Genomic DNA, 17,996 nt, shown 5'->3' with positions numbered 1-17,996 from the left:
AGGGTTTATTGAGTCTACAGAGTATAGAATATCGAAATATTGATTATTTCTCAAGTTTCACATTATTAGTTTACTATGCACCAATATTTCTGTGAAGAAATTTACTTTGGAGGTAAAATAATTTTGATTAATATCGATATTTATGCGTTATCATTATCTCTTAGCGCTTATCACTAAATAAATTCATAAATTCATAGATACTAATATTTATTTCTTTAGACGTCCATAGTTCATGAATCATAATATATTAATTTAATGTATTATTAATAAATACTTATTTTACTTTTATAGTATGAAACATGAATATTGAACACTTCAGTTCGTTTTATTGTCTTGTTAATTAGTTTTAATTTATCAGTAATTTTAACAGTATGTAGACACTAGACATTGGGCAATAGGCATATTATTCTTAAGTATTCTTGGTTATCATTATTTATGATGGGAACAAAGTTTCTTATGGTTATAATCAAATAATATAGCATTTAGAAGTAATGTAATTCAAATTAGTGTAGTTAGAAACTTACAATAATGATGAAATTAGTTAATGATCCTTGTGGTATATTTTGCATATTATTCACCTATACTTCAATCATATACGCTGACTATGTAGTAATACAATGGGTTGTTTTGCACACTATGCAAGACAGGTAATATATTATTTTATTATATATAATGATGTGTTTCTTATTTTTTTTAGTCTATTTATTAAATTTTAATACTGATAATGAACTAACATACGTTTTATCATAGTAAAGCATTTTTAATATAATAACTTATTTTTAACCTGTTAATATTTCTTTTCCTTATTAAGTATTTTACATAAAGAATAATTTCTACTTAAATTTTTGTACTTTTATATAACTCATTCTAATCCAGTTATATTAATATATCTAGGTACCTACTTAAGAAATTAATAATCAGTCAAACAAAAACATTTTAAAATATTTGATTTTTATTCATAAGTAGGCTGCTTTATTAATATAAATGTAGTTTTTACCAATTCTTTTAAAGTAGAAGTTTAATATTTTTTTTTTCAATAAATTATTTATTTATATGTATAGGTATATACCTATTTTTCATTATTATTTTTAATTATTTTATACAAATTATATATTTAACACTATTATTTTATATGCTTTTCAGCTTATGGGCTCCATTTCACATAGTGCTTTTCAATACATTTCTTTTGCTATTGACAGTATCACATTTACGAGCAATGTTTTCTGATCCTGGCACTGTACCTCTATCACATACTAACGTTTCTTTTTCAGACTTACGGCAAGGTATGTTATTAAATAAAATTATTTTATTTTTGTAAAATATTAGTTGACAAATATCTATGACTCTTTTTATGATGTTTGTGAACATACCTACATATATAGTTAATGAACCTTTAGTGAAAAGAGAAGATTGGACTATGTGTACACGATGTGAAGCGTATCGGCCACCCCGAGCTCATCACTGTCGAATTTGTAAGCGCTGTATTAGACGAATGGATCATCATTGTCCATGGTATTAATTTAAAAAAATATATTTTTGTAATATATTAATTATTATTTATGTTGAAATTTTTTTAACCTAGGATTAATAATTGTGTTGGAGAAAAAAATCAAAAGTATTTTGTCCAATTTCTTTTTTTTGTTTGTATTATTTCTGCATACACTATCATGTTAGTTATCATGTCATGGGTACGTGAATGCCGGCAGTGCAAACTATATGATATGGATACAAGACAAACACAAGTGTAAGTTTTTTTCTATATTTGATATAACAACTGTAATCTGTAGTATATTATACTATTATAACATACAAATAAATATTAGAATCTCTGCTCAACTGCACGTGCTTAATATAAAATATTATGTATTAATGTAATCATGCTCATTTTTGAGTAGAAGACTAAATTTAATTTATAGTATTTCTTGATTATTAGCTTATGTATTTATTGTACAATTAATTAAAAACAATATTTTTTTGTTTATTTTTTAGATTACATTCAGTAATTTTAATAATGGAAAGTGCTCTTTTTGGTATGTTTGTTATTGCAATTTTGTATGATCAAATGGATGCTATTTATAGTGATCAGACAACAATTGAACAAACAGTCTATAAACGTCCAAATCCATTACATAGATATATCTTTTCTGTTATTTGTCGTTGGCCAAAAATATCTAGATCTACATCTAAAATTAATATTCGATCTGTATGATTTGTTTATTGTTAGGTACTTTACATAATTAATGTCAAGACTAGTTAAGTTATTAAATATTGAAATTCATATTAGCTATAGGCACATTATGTTATGCAAGTAATTCATTATGCAAAGCAATTTAAACTTTGCGTTATTAAAATTGATTAAAAACACAAAATTATAAAATATTTTAATCTTAAAAATGCTAAGCAAAACAGAGATTGTATTTGATTTTACGATTTTACGATTTTATGTTTTTTTTTTTTTACTTATGTTTATTATGGTACAAATTACAATTATATTTTGTCATATACATATATTTTGTAAATAATATCCACTTGGTATTTTCACATTTGTCATAAATCATAATATTCTTATTTCTCTCATTATTAAACTTTTTCTAATTTATTTCCAAATATCTTGCAGTTTATTGACTGATCTTATTATAACTGCTGGCTCCTCAAAATAAAATATCTATTATAATTCTTCTTTAATTTTACTTATGTACTTTTTCCATGCACAAATAACTTAATTTATATATAGTAAATAAAACATTAAAAACTTAAATAAAGTTTCAAACTTATGAGAACATGTGATAATTTGTTATTACATTCAACTTTAAAATTATAAACTACTATTCTATTCTTAGTTTCTGTATCCTATAATTTTTTATTTTATTTATTAATAAGTATATCAAAGTTTAAATGATTTTTGTTACACTCGTTTTTATTTTTATATATTATTTTTTAAAAAAATATATAAATTAACATGATTTATATCAATTTAATGTTTACATATAACTTAAATTAATTGTATACCTAATATTTAGTTTTTTAATTTTAAGAAATTGAATAAAATGGTGCCTGCATATTATTATTAGTGTAAAATCGTAAAATTATATGGTAAATATAAGTTATAAGTTTGAATGGTAAAATATCTTTTGGTACAATATTAAAAATAATTAAATTCAAGTAAACTATCTGAAAATGTATTTTATGACTATACATGCATAATTTGTACTATTAATATACAATTATTTTATTATTTTATCTGAAAAATATCAAATGTATAATAACTATTTTTAAATTTTGATTCAGTACCTAGTATAAATTGTTACCGGTGTTGGTGAGTTGCAGTCCAATCTCTAAATTTAGTACTAGTTGCGGCCACATTTTATTTATCACTTCATATCAGCCTATCAGTGTTACCCAGGAAACACTATGAGGAGGTTGGCTGAGTTGTCTCCCAAAAATGTATTTTTATTATTATTTATTATTTTTTTTTACTGGTGAATAGGTAAAATGATTTTTTTGAGATTATTGATTGGGCAAAAACTTAAAACTTAATGATTTAACAATCTTAAACTGCTATATTTATTTTTTTGCTAGCTTTGTTATCTGGTGTCTTATAAATGCTTCTTTTTTACATATTTTCTTCGTTTTTATTCCATTGCTTCTATATTTTATATATGTCTCAGTTTGAACTTCTCGTAACTCACCAATAAAATTATAAAATAATATAAATAAAATAAAATTAGATGGAAAAGTTTTCTGGGCTGCAACTAACTTAGTGCTAAAATATTACCTAGCCGCAACTCACCTATAGCCATTGTTACGATTATGATTTATAACTATTGAGTTATATGATCATAATGTGATGAACATGTTTAATGTTTATGTAATATTATAATTAATATCTTAAAAATAATTCATAAAGTTTTTGTATAGTGACAAAATGTTTAATACACATACTATTTATTTGATTCTAAACTTTTTAGTTTAATTTTCTTATATTGGATTCTATCTATTTTTTTAGTTGCTTGTATACATTAATAATTATGCAATTTTTGTGGATTCCATAATAATTATGTAATGTTAAAACTTTTTAAACATGGTGATAAGTCTAACAATTTGTATAGTTCATATCTACTTAATAAGTAATTTCTATTTTAAAATATAGCACAAATTTTGAAATTAGTATTTTATCGTTAGATTTGTGTTGTCATTTTAAATATGTAAAAATAATATTTTCATGTAAATGTAAAAGTATATAATTTTGTTAAAAATGTTAATACAATAAATGTTATTGTGTTATAAAATAATGATATGTATAAATATGTTCAATTTATTTAGCAAATAACTGTGTTATGTTATTTCCTATATCAGATAAAAATGTTTTACTTTCAATCCACATTTTATTGATTAAACTTAATATTTACTCATTCTAGATTGTTCGCTAGGCAACAGAACTTATTGTTGTTGTTATTTTATTCAATATCTTTGCTGCATTTAAAAGTAAATTCTTCTTTAATTTAACTTTTACAAAATGTTCTGCTATGAAAAATATGGTGAACACATCACTGAAGAAACAGTCAATAGTAATCAAAAAAATGACAATCATTTGTTGAAAAGTGGTGATTTCATATCCAAACCAATTAAAAGTACAAGATGTACAATCAATGAAAATATATTACAACTTCAGTATCCTTTATTAGATTAAAATAGTATTTTACACATATACATTTTAATATGTAATTGTTGTTCCAGTCTATACTTAATACTTAATTAGTAGTTAATAATTATATATATATATTTTTTATAAAACGTAAGATATCTATAATCAAGAGGTTAGGCTAATTAGGTATGATAGATGATATTACATATAAATAAATAATAATGTAGTTTAATTTAATTGATATTTATATTATTATTTTATTAAATATAAATAAATCTTTTGAGTGGTCACAGAAACTGAATGATGTATATCCAATGACTCTAATACAGAGGTTAAAAATCCTTAAGCTCTATATCTAAGTCATTCTTTTGGATATGATTGTTGTTCTAAAATGTTCAATATATGTGCAGCAGACAAGCATACAGTTGTGTATGCAGCAGGTAGTTATATAATTATGTTTGACATCAATGAAGGAAAATTTAATTTTAGAAAATGTGCCGGCAATGGAGGAATAGGATATATAGCTGTAAGCTTATTGAATGTTTAGAGTATTTTTCAACAATTAATAAAAATTAATTTTTGTTAAATTAGAAAAATCCAGTTTTGAGCCACATTGCGGTAGGAGAAAATTGTTCTAATCCACTGATTATTGTGTACGAATGGCCAACATTTGAAATAATTAGTGTTCTCAAAGGCAGTGCCAAACAACAAAACAATTGGTTATCTTATAGGTATAAGTGTATTATGATATGAATTAAAAGTATAATTTAACTACTTAATAATTTAATATATAAGTACAAAAATGTAGTATAGTAGTTATCAAGTGAGTGATATGGTTACGTTATACTTGGTCATTTTGTAGATCACAATAATACGGATTATTTTAATTTACCCAATAAAAAATTATTCTGAGTATAAATGGCCTTGTCAGACAATCATGATTAAATACTAAGTATACTTTATTATATTAAAATTAATCTAAATGTTTTGAAAATATTTTTGTATTTAGTAAATATATAGCAATATACATAAAAGTTTCAAGTCTTCATGAAAAATATAATTGATATTTTTCTTTGAATATTTAATGTTGTCAAAATTTAAACTTCCATCATTCATAAAGAAATATATTCTTATAAAAATAATCTATATTTTTATATAATTTATATGTTCTTTATGCTAAACTTTTTTTTAACTTCGGTAATGAATTAAACTTATAAGAAATCTTAGAATGTATTTAACTTTTTAAACATTAGGTCTTATTATAAAAATGTTATGCATATTTATCTACAAAATAATTTGCAAATTTTCATGATTTTGATTAATTTCGTAAACATTTGTACAAGATGTGCAATCATGTTGTATTTTCTCAAATATAAAAAGGTAAAAAGTGCGTAATTGTGTTGTGTTTTTTTAGATAAAAAGGTAAAAAGTGCGCAATCATGTTACGCCTCCAATTTGTTTATTGCTAACATAAAACACTCAATATTGAACATTTAAGTACTTGGTAAAATTGCCCCAAAAAGCGATAACTTTAGAAAAAATTGTTATTTGTTATCGGATAACATATAACAATTTTTTTATAATATAAATAAAACACAATTTATTGTAATGCCAATAAATTCATCGCTCCGCTCAAAGTATAATATAAATTCAATTTTTGATTTCAGCCAAAATGGTGAATATTTGTGTTCACAAGCGGGGGAACCTGATAATACTTTAACAATTTGGGATTGGAAGAAATCGAAAATAGTTTTGAGGACGAAGTCACATAATCAGAATGTGTACGTTTGTAGATTTTCGAACTTTATATCTGACCACTTGGTAACTGCGGGGTTAGGACATTTAAAATTTTGGAAAATGGCAAAAACATTTACTGGATTAAAGCTTCAAGGCCAGCTTGGATGTTTTGGAAAAACGGAAGTATCAAACGTCATTGGAATTTACTCTATGCCTGATGAGAAAGTAAAATAAATACAGTCTTATATTTTTTATCACTTTAATAAATAAGAGTAAATATTATTATGTATACACATATATTGTGATTTTTTAATGTTTGTATTTGTGTTAAAATACATTCAGTCAGAATTCTGAAATACGAATTAATATTACGGCCGATTACCCCGATAAAAACCCCTCTCCCCCTACCAACAAAAGTTGGTTCTGTTATGAAGTTTTAATTTTTTTGAGTCGGGGAAAACATATATTTTTTAGATAGGTATTTAAAAGTCTCCACGTCCCACTCACCGTTAATTGCCTAATAAATATAATATATATTGGTACAAAAATAATGAGTACTTATAAACGTTAAAAATGCCTAAATTCAAAATATAAGTATTTTCAATGAGTTAAATAAGAACTATTATTATTGATTTCATATTTGTACTTGCTGTCCATATTTCATATCCATTAGTAAGAGTCTATTAAGATAATTTTAGGATTTGGCTAAGATTAAAATCCTAAGATAAATCATAGATGTCTGGAGTGACTAAGGAAATTTCCTAACGGAATATAGAAAAAGAAATTAGTTCTATATAGGTATAGTGTTGGAGTGGTATCAGTTGTAAGCAAAATGAGAAAATAACATTGAGATAGTTCAATTATGTTGAGCACTATTTGTACCCGCTGTGTTGTCTTTGTCTTACATACATACAATATGGAAAATTTTCAATCAGCAAAATTTATTTATGATGTTAGCTTTAATATTAGAATAAATTTATCTATCACCAAATTTAAAGTTAAGAATATTATTTTGGAAATATCATATGCTTTTATTGATATTATGATTTTAAAGTGAGTTATGAACATTTTAAAGTTGTAATATTTTACATAGCTATAACTCACTTTAAAATAATAATATCAATCAGTGGCGTAAATTGGGTTCAATTTTTGGTGGTGCAGTGGCATATTCTTAACTTATAATTATTTCCAATACACCAATAATCCAACTTTCTAAGTAAAATCCTTCCCTATAAACTATAATATATTTTTCCATAATATATTTCTTTAAATAATAAATACATTTAAAATTATTTTAGCAGTAAAACTTTTATTATTATAATACAATAAATTTCCGTTACAACAAATACCAATACAATGAAAAATTCCGTTATAACGAAAGTCATAGAAGTCCCTTGTCGAAAAGCAGGGCTTATAAAGAGCTTATTCGAATTTTTGTTACAACGAAATTTCCGTTATAACGAAAAAAAATTCGGTCCCCTGGAGTTCGTTGTAACGGGATTTTACTGTATTAATAAAAAAACAGCAAAATGTTTTTTATTTATTTTTAAGTTAAGACGACGTCCTCTTTCCACAGATCTCGAATTGAATTCATCAATTACTTGGTCAAAATTAATATTATTCTTTTTTTCGAGCTGTAAATTAGCTAAACTGTTAAACTACTAAATCTTTCTTGTCTCATAGTCGTTCTAAGGTAAGTTTTTAACCTCTTTAGACAAGAATAAGATTTTTCGCAACATGCTGTATTAGTAGGTATTGTTCGGAATATTTTTAATGTCTCTATAATTAATGAAAACCTTTTTGAATATCATTTTGTTTTATGTATTCTATTTTTGATTCTAATTTATCAGGTACTGAATTATTGCCATACACGAAAATTACAATTTTGTACCTGTTTATATATTATATATTTCAATGATTTTCTGGCGATGCAAAACCATACCTTTGCATCACCACAACTAAAAGTTGTGTTGGTGCAAGTGCTGCATTTGCACCACCCAGTTTACGCCACTGATATCAATAAAAACATAGCTACGAAATTTTCTAAAGTGATGGAGTGAAGAACAAAAAGAAGAAAAAGTCCTAATTATTACAATAAATCAACCACTAATTTATTATATAAATTTAGCTATACATTATTTTATGAACGAGTGTGATTACATGTATATTATATTAATTAAATAACAGGTAATATCCGGATGTGATTGGGGTAATATTTTGGTGTGGGACAAAGAATTCATCGATGTCGAAGTGACGAGGAAATTTAGGAAACCGTGTCATTCAGCGCCGATCATCATGTTTTTGTATTCCGAAAATGACGAGTTGTTGACGAGCATCAGCATGGACGGTTCAATCAAATTCTGGTATTATCATACAATTGATTCAGCCGACCCGCCTGAAAATGACCGTGTACTGGAAATGGAACCTTCGTTTACGATTAATGTTCAAGACAATGTGGGTAACGCAAAAATCATGGGTATGTGTAAGGTTGACGACGGCGACCACAAATCGAACGATTATTTCATTCAGGTATAAGTATAATTAATGCCACTGAAAATTGTATGCAAATTATAAATCATATATATATATATTGTATATATATTATATATAAGGCTAGGTGGATGGATGTTTATGTATAATGTATCATGTATGTATGTATTAATGCGAATAAACATAGCCAAAATAACATAAAAATAAGAATAAAAAAAATAGTAAAAATTAAAATATAATAGGTATTAAAAATAGTTATTTATATTATTTTCAATTATATTATAATTAAAATTTTATGTATAAAATATTTTGAACGATTCTACAAAAACAAATGTTTTACCGTTTTAGTTCTAGTTTTATAACTTTAAACAATTCTTAGAATTCGTTTATCCGCATCAATAAATGTCTTTTTAATTTTTTGAGGGAGACTTATATTGGCTATACCTATTTATATAAAAACCAATACTAAAACATATTTTTTACGTGGAATCACAAAAAATATTTCCCTTGACTAATATTATAATATAATAATTTAATTATATATATAATTAATGTTATTATTATTATAATATATCAATCAATTTTTGAGCGTGTCAAAACTTTTATTAATTATCTACATATTAAGGGGATTCGATACCGTGATTTTCTTTTTTTGTCTAACGCACGCGCGACTTAGAATTTTAGACGGATCCTTTGCCAATCATACCAATTGATCCAATGAAGCGATAAGAATTCTAAAAACAGATTTGAATTTATCGTCGAGTCTACTTGAAATTGATTTTCCCAGATTTTTGACTTTTTGATTTTAACTTCTCCAAAAATTAAAATACGGCAATTTTTAATTACTCTTAGTCTTTTTTGATATAATTTTTTTAGGAATTTGGAGGAAAATATCAAAGCTGTGAGAAAGTCGATTCCAAATAGACTTGACAACAAATTCAAATTTGTTTTCAGAATTCTTATCGCTTCATTAGATCAATTGGTATGTTTGGCAAAAAACATGTTAAAAAAACTATATTACGCGTGTGTTAGACACAGACAGAAAATCACGAGATGAAATCCCCTAAAATGTTTATGATATTGCATTTTAATTCTTATGATTTATTTATTATGGCGATTGGCCACGTCCATGCAGGGCAATGTAGCAGTTTTAAATGTAATATTATCTATTCAATAATAAATTAATTCTTATGTATAGTTCAAAAATATGTTTGATTTCACTAATTAGAACCTACAATTTTATACTGTATAGTACTATAGTGCGGATATACTATTAATTATGATTATATATGGTCTACAACGTCGATAAATAAATAGATAAATAATTAAATATTTTTATATATTTATTTTATATTACATTATGATAATAATATGTATAGGTACCTACTTATCGTAAGCATTTTGGTTTAATATACTTTTATCGTTTTTGTCGTTTAATTGTAGGATGGTAATGGGGGAATATGGCTTGCTGATATCGAAATGGCCGCAAACGCAAAACCGCTTAGACGGCTAGCAAAGTTTCACGGTGGTGTTATAACTTCTTTGCAACCATCGCCTGTCGGTTATTTTATTGCTACCACTTCGTTGGACGGTTGGATCCATATCCACGATGTCACTAACAAAAAGTTGATATTCACCTACGATTTCAAAATACCAATCACTTCGTCAATTTGGTTACCCCTGCAGGTATATGAACATTATGAACTTCATGTTTTATCACAATTGCCATTTTAACCAAGAAGTTATACACTTAAATATGTAACTACAACATGGCTAAAAATCATCATATACATGGTGTAACTTGTCTATTTGACATTATTGTATTTGCTCTATTATTGAATTTGTCAAATAGACAAGTTACGCCCGGACACCCCTGTATATTATATTATAATATAATTTTTGAAATTAAATTTCAATGAATAATCTGTTTAGATTGCTAGTTCGGGAGATATCTTCGTGATCGGATTTCAAAATGGAATTTTAAAAATAGTTGCCGTACCCCTCAAAAAATGTATTGAAGAAAAAATATTAAATCTTAGCGAATTAATTGAAATACAAGTAGGTAATAAGTATATAAGTATGGTTATAAGTATAAACTTAAAATAACTATTAGATCATTAAAACTTATAGAAATATTTATAAATTGATTATAATTTGACAATAATAGTATTGTTTTTATTTTTCAGAGTTCAAAACCTCATACTAGTGCTGTCAGTCATTTGTCCATAAACCCTAGCGCCAAAACTCTTATATCTGGAAGTGACGATAATACAATATTTGTCTATAAAATAAAAACTGAACCTATCAAGTTGAGTCCTATTGGAATGTTTCCATTACCTGGAAAAGTCACTTTTATTCATTGGAAACCTTCAGAAGTAAAAACTGTTTGTATGCTTTTGCCTATGTATAGTAATCACTGGGGCTATGAATTTAATGCATTTAAATCTAAAAACAATCAATTTAAAATATTCTGAAAAATCAAAACTTTAAAAATATAAAAATAAAAAATAATTCATAAAATGTGTATTAAAAGAGTATTATGACAGAATATCTTCAAAAAAGGTCCACTTATAAAATTAAACAAAATAAAGTCTCCCAAAAAATACTGGATGGCGGATACTTATAATTAATAATGTATAATATATTTTACTTTAGCACATTTAGTATTTTTTATTAATCGGCTAACTAACTATATTATTACGAATATTATAATTTGATTAATACTTGGATAGTTAGATGTCATATTCTTATTTTAGTTTATCCAAAAACTTCCATAAATATATTATTATATGATAGACTAAAAGTTATTGAAATTGATATTGACTATATTATATTATATATCCTTCTACTACATTGTTTATTTATTTTTGCGTTGATTTTTTTTTTTAGTATTTGTGTATTTATGTTTCATGTTTTTTTTAGAGAAGTCATCTGAAAATAATAATATTAGGTACCCCATAAAATTATTATTTTTATTTTTGAATAATTAAATCCGATTTTTGTTTCATAATTGTAACCATTCAGAAGTAAAATATTTTTACGTGTTTACATTTTAATCATTAATCACTATATTTTGTGATTTTTTTCAATGTTTAAATTTATTTCAGAAACAAATGGTATTAATAAGTTGCGGTACTGGACATATTATAGAAGTAAAAGTTCCTGCAAGCCGTCCATCGTACACTACCGAATCATTTTTGTTAAAACTTGAATCACGTGTAATACAAACTATGAGTACTAAGTCAGAATTACAACGTCAACAATATTTTTTTGATTTGGAGAACAAAAAAAAAGAGAAAATTAATAAAAAAATGGAGAAATTGAAAAATATTAGAGAAAAAAATCCCGATCTAGACATTAATGAAATGTTAGATTTTGAAGATTCTGAAGAAGGCAAAGAGCCGCCAAAAATCTTTATTCCACCATTACCGAACCCCGTATTGTTTGCAATATACACTCCATCCGAGAAAGGTATATGGGTATCGATTGATGGATATGATGCTGGTTATTTATATGAATATGATTTTAACACGTCTGAACCAGTAACTAATGCCCATATAATAATACCGTATAAAAATAATATTCCACTAACTGCGATTACAATGTTGTAAGTATATAATATACTACCGATATATACTATGTATACCTTAGGTACCTACTAAAATTAATTACTGGATAATATATTCTGTACTCTATACATATACTTCCTTACAAGTTACAGCTACTCGCTTGATTTTTGAGGGGAAGCGGGAAGGGGAGTACTTTTTTTATAAAAATATTTTAATTTACCTATCTATTTTAATTGTGTCATAGTCAACGAAAAATTTAAATCACCACATATTGTTTTTACACTTTTGCATTTCCTAGTATAATTTCAAATTTATGTTTACATCCTTATAAGCTATGAAATATGAATGTATAATATTGAATAATACACAAGTGTAAGGACAATATTACATAGGTAATATTTATGTGTATTTATAAATCATATAGTAATATTGTTTAATATTTTATACGTAACATGTTTTTTAAATTCGTCTATTTATAAAAAAAAAAAATCCTTTTACTTTTTGTAAGAGTCCAATTTTATTTAATTATTTAATTATTAGCATTTGCTAATTTTCACACAACGTTTTCATCTTGTGATTAACTAACATTCTATGTTATAATATATATTTCATTATGATTTCAAGTGGGACTGATCCATTAACAATTTTAATGGGGTTTGCTGATGGTAGAATACGCCTTACAAATGTTCAAGTAAAAGATGTATCAGATTTTGGTGACTATATTGAATATTCAATCCACGATAACATAAAAGGAAGAGTAAATATGTTGTGTTTCAGTCATGATAACTGTATGTTATACACTTGTGGTGATGATGGAAACATTTTTAGTTTTATGTTTCAATGTAATAATAAGGTCATTGAGAAGTGTATGTCTTCAATTTCTAAATTTCCTCAGCCATCTGTATTGGCTGTAAGTAATTATACTATAACATAATAATACAATATTATACCTATATTATAATGATTAATGGCTATATATATATTATATAATATTATAAATATTTATTTATAAATTAGGAAGAAAACATTTTAACTGATAAAGAAGACCTAAAATTAAGTTTGGAAGAGAGAAAGATTCATAAAGAAAATCTTAAAGCTTTAAACTTATCTAATAAAGAAAAGGATAAGACTAATTGTTTATTAAATGAATTGAGAGAAAAGTTCAAACAAGTTATAGTCAGCAACAAGTCATTACCAGAACCATTACAATTAACTGATGATTATTTTCAATTAGATGAGCGAATTAATAGTTCACTTATTGAAGAAGCACAATCTGAAATGGATAAATTACATTTGAAACTAGCATTTGATTATGAAAAGAGTTCATTAGGTTTTAAATATTTAAAAAATTATTTCATTGATCCAATTATAACTAATACATTTGCAGTTAAAGCAATTTTGTACGTGTAATTAATTTGATTTGATTTTTTTATACAGATATTATTTTTGTTTTATATTTATATTTTTCAAATTAAATATTTACAGGAGAAATGTAGTAGTTAAAACATTATACCATGAAATGCGTCATAATTTATTTAGTAGTTTAGTAGAAGAATTTGTATCTAAGAAACTTAAATTTCCAAAACAATCGTAAGTAATAAGTTTTAATAATCATATTCAAAATATTATCAGATGTTTAATGAAAATGAAATAAATGTGTACGCTGCTAAGACTTGAGGAAATAAAAGTTCCAAACAGTGTAAGGTCTGTATAATTTTAAATTAACCTTGTAAACAAAATTAATAAAATAATATCAATAAAATAATGATATTAATACTATTATTTAATTATTGTATTTGTAGAAAACGTGGATCGACGGTATTAAACAAAGGAGCTCACAATCAAATTCATAATGTATCTGAATCAGAAATATTTCTTCGAAATGTACTTGAAGAGTATCCTTCTTTACCGAAGAAAATTCAAAGTGCCATTGATAGGTTTGCTTCTAGAAGAAATTTTGAAAATCAAGAAATTCTTAAAATTCTAAACATGTATAACAATAAGCCAGATAATAATACTATTGAAGAAGAAGCATTACTAGATAATGCTTGGAATACTATTGGCTATATGAACTTAAAAACAGGATCGGATTTCAAACTGACTGAAAATGAAATAGTTACAATGGAAGATAAATTTGAACAATACATTAATGTTAAAAAAGAGGTAAATTATCTATTATTCAAAATATTTAAAATAAGTAAATTTATTATAACTTAAGTATATATCATATTATATGAATTTATGTAATAGGCTTATAATTTGAAAACAACTTTTAATGAAAAAGTGTTAGACCTTAGACTACGTAAAATAAGTTTAATACACGATTACAAACAATTCAAGTTTGATGTTTGTATGATACAAAAGGAATTGAATGATCCAGAAATAATGACTGCATCAAATTTCCCTGAAGTTGTATTGGATGAATTTATCGATGTAAGAAATAATATACAACTATAGTAAATTTATTATTATTACCTATAAGTTCTAAAGATAATAAGCAGGAAATGTAATTCATAACATTTATAATAGAAGTTTAGAATATGAAGTGTATCACCTACTTTAGAACATGAAGGCTTTTAGCGATAAATTATACATATCCACTATTAACATTTATTTTATTTTTGCATACTGTATATCATTGTATTAATATATATTATTAGGTATATAGTTTAAATATTATCATGTTTAGTAAAATATAATTTTGTTATGTAGGTACCTAATTGATTATTTTTGATTTAATAATGTTTTAGCCTAGCTTGATTGATCCATTTGAACCTATTGTTCATTGGGATCCAACAAATTTGATTTTAAAACCCGAAAAAAGTCATATTATGCATAAGAATGCAATTTTTGATGAGCTTACTAATCTAGAAATCATTATGCAAAATACGAGAAAAGAACAATTGAAATATAGACATATGTGTTTACATGAAACAATGTTAACAAAAATCAATATGTTTGATGACGATGTAATGGAATTGTATAAAATGCGAAAAGATGTTAGGCTCCGAAATAAATTTCTTGATTTATTGGCTTTAACATTTGAAGAAGAATTGATTATTTTGAATGATTTTGATTTAGCTGAAGATAAATATTTACAGAATGTATGCCTTAAAATAGGTTTACAAAATGATAAAGTTAATCAAGTAATGTATTTATTTAATAAACTTCTACCAATTAAATATTAATATTAATTAACTAGACATTATTTATTTATTATTATTGCTAGATACAAAACATTCAGGAAGAAATCAAAAATTTGAATGATATTATCAATAATGAGTCAAATATGTTAATAGATATTCAACATACTTTTGATATGGAAATTCGAAATGATGGGTTTGCTAAATATTTTAAAAAAATTTTTAAAAAGAAATTGAAAATACCTAAACTCAAATCTGATGACGCTGAAGGTAATGCTATAATTATACATTTTATTAATTTAATAATTTGTATTTATCTTATAGTTGCTTTAAACATCATCTACATAAGTAATCAATTTTTATGAAATATTAATTATGTGTTTTTATGGGAAATATCTTTTCATTTTTTAGATACACTTTCGTCTTCTTCGTCTGGAGGAAGTGATGAATCCGATTCGGAATTTATTAATGAAGGTGCAGAATCATTCACGGCAATGAGTCGAGTAACCGTGTTTGATGAAAAAGTATTACCATTAGGTTGTGATCCAAAATTATTAAATATTACATTTGAATTGAGGTCAAAACGATATGAAATTGAAAAAACCATAGAGGATAATAATAAAAAAATTGATGTTCTTAATACACGTTTAAGTTTAACTTATGAAGAATTTGATGCCATTGAAAATGAATTAAAACAAAACATAAATGAATTAGAAGCATATCGGGTAAGAATTTTATTATAATTATTTGTTTTTTAGCTATACATATTAATATTTACCTTAAATGCAGATTTGCTACTCTAAAACTTAAAAGTAGGGATAGAAATTTAGTATCAATATAAATAAATATTTATATTCTATTAATGATTAATGTGGTGGTATACTTTATATTATAATTAATAGTTATTAGGTATGTATTTAATTATATTATGGTATGATTCATTGATTTAATTGTTATAGTGTCAACACATTCCAGCAGAATAATGTTAAATCTTAGAAGTTTCATTATTCTTGCTTATTAAAACAATTTTATATAAATAAAAATGATAGTAATTTGGATTATATTGTCTTCAATATAAAATTAGATACAATTATTTCAAATCATGGATTGTAAAATATATAGCATATTGTTTATAATTCGACAAATATATTTTTTTTAGTTGCTTATTATTATATAACTATTCTTTCAGAAATGCAATTTATAATTTTATGCACTGAAGTTCTGCTGGTAACAATAGTTAATTTTAATGGATTTAAAAAATAATAATTGATTTAACTCCCTATTTATAAAGGCATGTTTATTGATTTTATATTTATTTGAATTATAGGTAAAAAACAATTGAAACTAAATGATGTTAAAACTACAATTGTATAAATAAATCTCAAATGACCAAAGCTAAATTATTGAAAAATTGTATCGTATTATATGAAAATGTTATGCAAGATCTGACAAATAGAGTAATAGAGTTGAAAAAAGAAAAAAAAGAGATAGTAAATACATTTAAAAATGAAAAATTAGTTGCTAAACAGTTTCGTACAGAAATAAAACAGATGGAAAACATTCTAAAAAATTATAAAATAGCCATTAAGATGAGATGATAAAAAAATTTAAAATTGAAACAGATTGGAATTTTTAGACGAAATGGAAATGACTATAATCAACTATATGATTATTAACTCTAAGTCAAAGGCCAAAGATACAAAGGAATGTTTCCTTCGAGAAATAAAACTATTAGAAGTATCTATACCTATTACAAATATTATAATATAGGATCATCAGTTTTAGGTATAAACTATTTCAGGAATTGTTTTTATTTCAGAATAAAATCAGCTCTCAAACAGAGTCAATAATTGATTTGTTAAAATGGAATACTTACAAAATAAAAATTTAAAAGATGTTTGTGGAAACATAAATAAAATTCGACAGTGTTTGATGGATCAAAAAAAAATTAATGTAATTAATATTTATATTAAGGGTATATAAATTTAATGTAGTTCCAAGATTTATAGTTAATTCAAATGTTAACCTTATTCATAAATCTATAAACTAGTTTATAATTTATTATTTTATTATTAGTGTTATTAAAAATATTTTTAGCATTAATACTTTCTGAAATAATGAATGTTTACCTACTGTTATACTTCTACATAGAACATTATAATTTTAACATAATCTAGAAACCAAGAATAACTAGAAATTTGTTGATACAAATCTGAATGTTTGTAGTATATCACTAACATTATAGTCGTTATACTTATTATCCTTATACAAGATAATTTTATATTGGTTTGGGCAACAAATTTCTAGTATTATGTATATATCTTTCAGTAAATATTTATTTTCTAATACTCAGGTAAAACTTCAAAATTTAACATTGGAATCATCATTTACTACAGAACTTACTACCATTAA

General features: G+C 24.6%; 2 protein-coding genes across 3 annotated transcripts; both read left to right on the top strand.

The window, feature by feature from the left end:
* The first annotated feature begins 230 nt into the window (after nucleotides 1–230).
* Nucleotides 231–2,387, top strand: LOC113553558 (palmitoyltransferase ZDHHC3-like). 2 transcript variants are annotated; one of them, XM_026956936.1, is made up of 5 exons: nucleotides 231–647; nucleotides 1,144–1,283; nucleotides 1,398–1,512; nucleotides 1,583–1,744; nucleotides 1,990–2,387. In XM_026956936.1, the coding sequence occupies exons 1-5, from the start codon at nucleotides 529–531 to the stop codon at nucleotides 2,207–2,209; spliced, it is 756 nt and encodes a 251-aa protein (XP_026812737.1). In that variant the 5' UTR covers nucleotides 231–528; the 3' UTR covers nucleotides 2,210–2,387. The 2 variants fall into 2 exon arrangements, with proteins under 2 accessions (XP_026812737.1, XP_026812736.1); XM_026956935.1 differs by having other exon boundaries at nucleotides 232–647; nucleotides 1,383–1,512; nucleotides 1,990–2,386.
* Nucleotides 2,388–4,516: 2,129 nt separating this feature from the next.
* LOC113552677 (cilia- and flagella-associated protein 44-like) lies at nucleotides 4,517–17,988 on the top strand (the record flags this gene model as incomplete). Its single annotated transcript, XM_026955521.1, is given in 26 exon segments — nucleotides 4,517–4,671; nucleotides 5,006–5,171; nucleotides 5,237–5,376; nucleotides 6,313–6,607; nucleotides 8,570–8,911; nucleotides 10,316–10,558; nucleotides 10,805–10,930; nucleotides 11,059–11,247; nucleotides 11,980–12,479; nucleotides 13,066–13,351; nucleotides 13,459–13,841; nucleotides 13,927–14,031; nucleotides 14,113–14,145; nucleotides 14,244–14,604; nucleotides 14,692–14,874; nucleotides 15,192–15,587; nucleotides 15,671–15,854; nucleotides 15,996–16,309; nucleotides 16,774–16,777; nucleotides 16,912–16,953; nucleotides 16,956–17,168; nucleotides 17,171–17,215; nucleotides 17,218–17,321; nucleotides 17,404–17,455; nucleotides 17,458–17,537; nucleotides 17,938–17,988. Coding segments are annotated over 26 exon segments (4,992 nt in total), but the record flags the coding sequence as incomplete, so codon positions are not given.
* Between the last annotated feature and the right edge of the window lie 8 nt (nucleotides 17,989–17,996).

The sequence above is a fragment of the Rhopalosiphum maidis genome, chromosome 2 (genome assembly GCF_003676215.2).
Source record: "Rhopalosiphum maidis isolate BTI-1 chromosome 2, ASM367621v3, whole genome shotgun sequence".
Taxonomy (NCBI): domain Eukaryota; kingdom Metazoa; phylum Arthropoda; class Insecta; order Hemiptera; family Aphididae; genus Rhopalosiphum; species Rhopalosiphum maidis.
Note: the sequence above shows the minus strand (reverse complement) of the source record. Positions and strands in the feature narration are given on the sequence as shown.